Here is a 5,349-nt window from a genome sequence, read left to right on the forward strand (position 1 = left end):
CTGCTCACCACTCCAGGCATCAGCTCAGATCCAGGATGGTATCCGGATTCAGGAGCCTCTCACCACATCACATTCGACCAATTGAACCTAATTAACAGCTCAGAATATCAGGGACCTGAACAGGTGTTTGGAGGTAATGAAAAAGGTATGAGCATTGCTAATATTGGAAGGTCTATCATTCATGCATCTATGTCAAACAAAACCTTTAAACTTCAGAATTTGCTTCATGTTCCTACAATTTCAAAAAATCTAATCAGTGTATCAAAGTTTGCATTAGATAACGGAATATTCTTTGAATTTTGGCCTTACCTATGTGTTGTAAAATGTCAGGAGTCCAAGAAGGTTCTGCTGCAAGGCAGACTTAGGAATGGATTGTATAGATTTGATGACATTCAGGTTCAAAGACCAAGCTGCAAAGTTGAAAAAGAAAAAGCAGCCAATGCTGAAAAGAGCATATGTGCAAATGTCAGTGTCAAACTTGTACCAAGTGAAAAATAAGGAAAACATGTGGTCTGCTGTCATGAGTCAAAAGAAAAGAAAAGTGAAGAAAAATAAAAAACAAGTTACAGCAAGTCAATAGAAAGTGCCAATAGTGCAACCAGCTCTAGTGTCCAAAGTAGTGTCAATAAGAATGTCCATAAAGACTCAAATGTAAATGCAAACTTTGACAGTGTTCAAAGTAGTGTTAATAAGAATCTCTACAAAGATTCAAATACAAATACAAACTTTGATACAATTTCTTCCCAATTCAATACAAACACATTTTCCAACACTCTTAACTGTACTGCTGCATTTTTAAATCATTGTGCATCTGATTTCAATACTACAATGAACAATGACTGCCATGGCAAACCTCCAACTAATGCTGCATTGAATTCTTGTGCAAAAAACAACAAACTCAAGTAATGCACCACATACTTGTAGTAATCACCCAGCCAATTCCCCTTACCATAACACTTACCTAGCCAAAACCTCACCTAATCAAGTCACACACACCACTCCCACTATCAAAACAACAACCGAAATCCCACCCAACCAAATCACAAGCACCAATACCAACAACTTCCTAGACCTTTGGCACAAACGACTTGGTCATCTCTCCCCCAAAGTCACCAAAATCATTTTGGCTCGCCTCAATATTCACTCACCCTAGGACAACACTTCCATTACTGCAACCTGTGAACCTTGCTGTATCAACAAAGTACACCAACTACCATTCCCTCCCTCCCAAACACAATACACCACACCCTTAGAACTTATCTATTCCAACCTTTGGGGGTCTGTCCCAATGCCCAGTAAGTCCGGTTACAGATACTATGCATGTTTCATAGATGCATTCAGCAGATACACATGTACCTATCTACTACAAACCAAGTCCCAAACCTTCTCAGCCTTTTGTCAATTTCAAACCATGATTGAAACTAAAACTGGCCACAAAATCAAAGCTCTTCAAACAGACAATGGTGGTGAATATATTTCAAAACCCTTCACCCAACATCTTGCAAACCAAGGAATTCAGCACCGACTCACTTGTTCTCACACACACCAGCAAAATGGGTGTGTTGAGTGAAAACACAGACATCTAACCGAAACCTGCCTCACCCTACTCTCTCAAGCCTTTCTGCCTCTCTCCTTTTGGGATGAAGCCATCCTAACTGCAACCTTCCTGATAAATCGCTTACCCACCCAAGTCCTCAACTTCAAAACTCCTCTTGAAACCCTCTTCCATACCACACTTGACTATCAGCACTTAAGATCTTTCGGATGCACATGTTACCCCTTGTTAAAACCATACAATAAACACAAATTCGATCACAAATCTCATAAATGCATCTTCATAGGGTATAGTTCAGACCACACAGGCTACAAGTGCCTATCCTCATCTGGCAGAGTCTATATGTCAAGAAACGTAATTTTCTGGGAGCATGAATTCCCTTACCCAACTCTATTCAAAACCCCACCACCTAAACCAACCAACCTGGTCCTTTCCCCACCCTCAAACTTCACATTTTGCCAAATCCCTCAACCCCAGCCCTCCCCTTGTCCCTCTTCCTCACCTACATGCATAGACATTCATGATACACCTTCCACTAATATCAATGCTATATCTAATTCATTACCTGATGCATCTGTTGCGGTCACTGAGCATAATGCAGCCACTGACTCTGTTACCATTGCAGATTCCTCTAACTCTCTGTTGCAGGCAGCCATAGAATGAATGCCTCCAGCACCCACTACCCAGAACACACATGCAATGGTGACTAGAAGCAAAAATGGCATCTTTAAGCCACGAGTGTTCACAACTACCTTAGCCTCAGCTACGGAGGAATGTGCAGATCAGAACCTACCAAAGTCAATAGAACAAGCTCTTAGTACCCCCACACTGGAGAGAAGCCATGGAAGAAGAATTCCCAGCCTTACAAAACAACCATATCTGGCGGCTTGTCGATCCTCCAGCTCACTCAGCTTCCATAGGCTACAAATGGGTGTTCCGAGTCAAAAAGAATCCAGACGGCAGCATCCAGAAGTACAAGGCCAGGCTTGTGGCAAAAGGGTTTCATCAGAAGCAATGAGTGGACTATGATCAGATCTTCAGTCCAGTAGTGAGACCTGCGACTGTTAGAATCATGTTAAGCATAGCGCTAGCCAAGGGATAGAAAATTCACCAGTTTGATTTCAACAATGCATTCTTGAATGGTGATCTCTATGAAGATGTATTCATGCAACAGCTTGAGGGTTTTGTCTCCTCTAACAAACAGCAAGTTTGCAAGCTCCAAATATCGCTTTATGGGCTCAAGCAAGCTCCAAGGGCATGGTTCACAAAATTAAGTGCTGCTCTCAACCAATTTGGCTTCTCAAGCACCAAATCTGATGTATCCCTCTTCACCAAACTGACAGCCACCTCTGCCATCTACATTCTTGTCTATGTTGATGATATACTAGCTAGTCATTGGCACCTCTGAAAGTGAGATTACCACCCTCATGGCACAATTGCACAACACCTTCTCACTAAAAAGCCTTGGAAAAATGCACTATTTTCTCGAAATTGAAGTCCATAGAAGCTCCACAGGCACAATCACATTAAAACAAACCAAATACATTAAAGACCTACTAAAGAAAGCTGATATGAGCAATGCAAAATCCGTCCCAACCCCTATGACCTCCTCTCTGAAACTCTCTGCCTTTGGTGACACTGCATTTACCAACCCCACATTGTACAGGTCAATTGTTGGTGGTCTACAATATGCCACAATAACCAGACCAGAAATTTTCTTCTCAGTGAACAAAGTAGCACAGTTTCTTCATAATCCCCTTGAATCCCATTGGAAGGCTGTCAAGCGTATTCTCATATATCTAGTAGGAACCATACAACACGGGCTGAGATTCAGCAAATTCACCAACCTCAGAATATATGGATTCTGTGACTCAGACTGGGCCAGTGATATTGATGACCGAAAGTCAACAAATGGCTATGCAATTTACTTGGGATCAAACTTGGTGTCATGGGCGAGCAGAAAATAAATTGCAGTATCCAAAAGTAGCACTAAAGCAGAATTCAGGGGCATCTCAGATGCTGTAAGTGAGATCATTTGGTTACAAAACTTGCTAGGAGAAATAAAACTCTCTTGTTCTACCAAGCCTGTAGTCTACTGTGACAATCAGAGCGTTGTACTATTGTCAGCAAATCCAATTCTACACAACAAATCCAAACATTTTGTACTAAGTCAGTCTTTTGTCAAAGATTTTGTCACCAAAAATGAAATATTTGTGTAGCATATTCCAGCTCAGGGTCAAGATACTCTAACAAAGCCTCTCCCAGCAGCTGCTTTCCTGAGGGTTAGGGATTCATTAAGAGTGTTTGAAGCAGCACCTTAATGTCTGGAGCAGCTGAGGTAGCCCTTGGTTTCAGGGCACATGTAAGTGTATATAGGCAGATAACTCCATACACAAAATGCAGAAGCTTTGGAAGTTGTTAATGACAGCTCAGCAGTTAGTTATACTAAATCAATTACACTCACCCTTAGTTAGTTACTCCCAGCCTCAACAATCTGTAATCACACCTTATAAATATCTTCACTGTACCTCCTTTATGATCAGTTTTTCACAATCAGTAATGAACAACAATACTGTTCTCTTTCACACTCTTCTACACTCTTCTCTTATCTTCCTTCTCTGAGCCCTCAAAGCTCTTATCTCTTCTCCTTCTTTCTTCAAGAATCTGATACTTTTCATAGACATCACAAATTAAGATACAAGAATAAGAGTTAGGAGATTATATCTCATATTAGATTCCCATTTAAGATTATATCATGAGAATTTAACATATCTTTTACAAAATCCTTTGTCAAAAAAAAGAAATTCACTTTTTTATTAAAAAAAAATATTTATGAGGTTTTACACTTTTACTTTACTACTTGAACCTAGAGGGTGTGAAGAGGAAATAATAAAATTGATTGGACCCTCTTACCATAAAGTTTATTTGACTTTAGCAGTGCATGTGGGCATGTGGTACATGTGCGAGTGTATACATCAAAGAGGTACATCCGTAGAGTCCTTTTGTGCTAATGATTCCTAGTTGAGCTGTGAATGGGACCAATTCTATTTCTTAGATCTCTACCCACATAATAAATTTTTGTACCTACTCTATATGCCATTAACCTTTCACAAGTAGTAAAGTTTATAATTTGCACTACTCAATTATTTCAGAGGTTAATGTGACAATTTTATGACTCTGCTTATATATATGTATGTACCATATAATCTCTAATTAGCATAAAGTTACAAATGCATGTTATTAATTAGAGATTTAGAGGTACTTCCGTATATAGTCCTTTAATTTACATGCATGTTAATTATTTCCAATTTTGTAGGATGGGACCAATTTCATTCTATATGAGAGATGAAAAGATACATATTTAAATACTAATTAAATTTGTGGCTTTATCTAATTATATATAAAAAAAAAAGTAAATTTCGTCAAAATTTCTAAGGTAAAGTTTGGTTTTAGAGACAAAGACACAGAGATATAGACACGTTAATACATATTTATTGTTTGTTTATTAAAACACATATTTTTTATTGATACATTAATATATAAATGCACACAGAATATATGTATTTAGTGTTTCTCTAAAATATTCAATCAATTTGATACAATTTTTTATACTTTTATCTCTTATTAATTTTTAAAATAACAATTTTATTCCTAATCCTAATTCTTTTTTTCTATCCCCTTATCCATCAATTAAGATGCTCACCATCCTCCTTCCTCAATCTTTCTTCTGCCGTTAACCTCTTCCTCAATCATTGTTTTTTTCGCCATTGTCGTTGCTGCTGCATCTTCTCCTT

General features: G+C 38.5%; 1 protein-coding gene across 1 annotated transcript; it reads left to right on the plus strand.

The window, feature by feature from the left end:
* Positions 1-2,254: 2,254 nt before the first annotated feature.
* On the plus strand, positions 2,255-3,522 carry LOC112754448 (uncharacterized mitochondrial protein AtMg00810-like). Its single transcript, XM_025802106.1, has 3 exons — positions 2,255-2,554; positions 2,730-2,873; positions 2,944-3,522. The coding sequence occupies exons 1-3, from the start codon at positions 2,255-2,257 to the stop codon at positions 3,520-3,522; spliced, it is 1,023 nt and encodes a 340-aa protein (XP_025657891.1).
* The last annotated feature ends 1,827 nt before the right edge of the window (positions 3,523-5,349 follow it).

The sequence above is a fragment of the Arachis hypogaea genome, chromosome 16, assembly GCF_003086295.3.
Source record: "Arachis hypogaea cultivar Tifrunner chromosome 16, arahy.Tifrunner.gnm2.J5K5, whole genome shotgun sequence".
NCBI lineage: Eukaryota > Viridiplantae > Streptophyta > Magnoliopsida > Fabales > Fabaceae > Arachis > Arachis hypogaea.

What these genes read in the sequence shown, in the direction of transcription:
- LOC112754448 (XM_025802106.1), top strand. Translation starts at nt 2,255, where the DNA reads ATGGTGACTAGAAGCAAAAATGGCATCTTTAAGCCACGAGTGTTCACA. An exon ending in GCCAGGCTTGTGGCAAAAGG is followed by an intron (nt 2,555 to 2,729) that starts GTTTCATCAGAA and finishes TTCATGCAACAG; the next exon opens with CTTGAGGGTTTTGTCTCCTC. An exon ending in TCTCAAGCACCAAATCTGAT is followed by an intron (nt 2,874 to 2,943) that starts GTATCCCTCTTC and finishes ATGATATACTAG; the next exon opens with CTAGTCATTGGCACCTCTGA.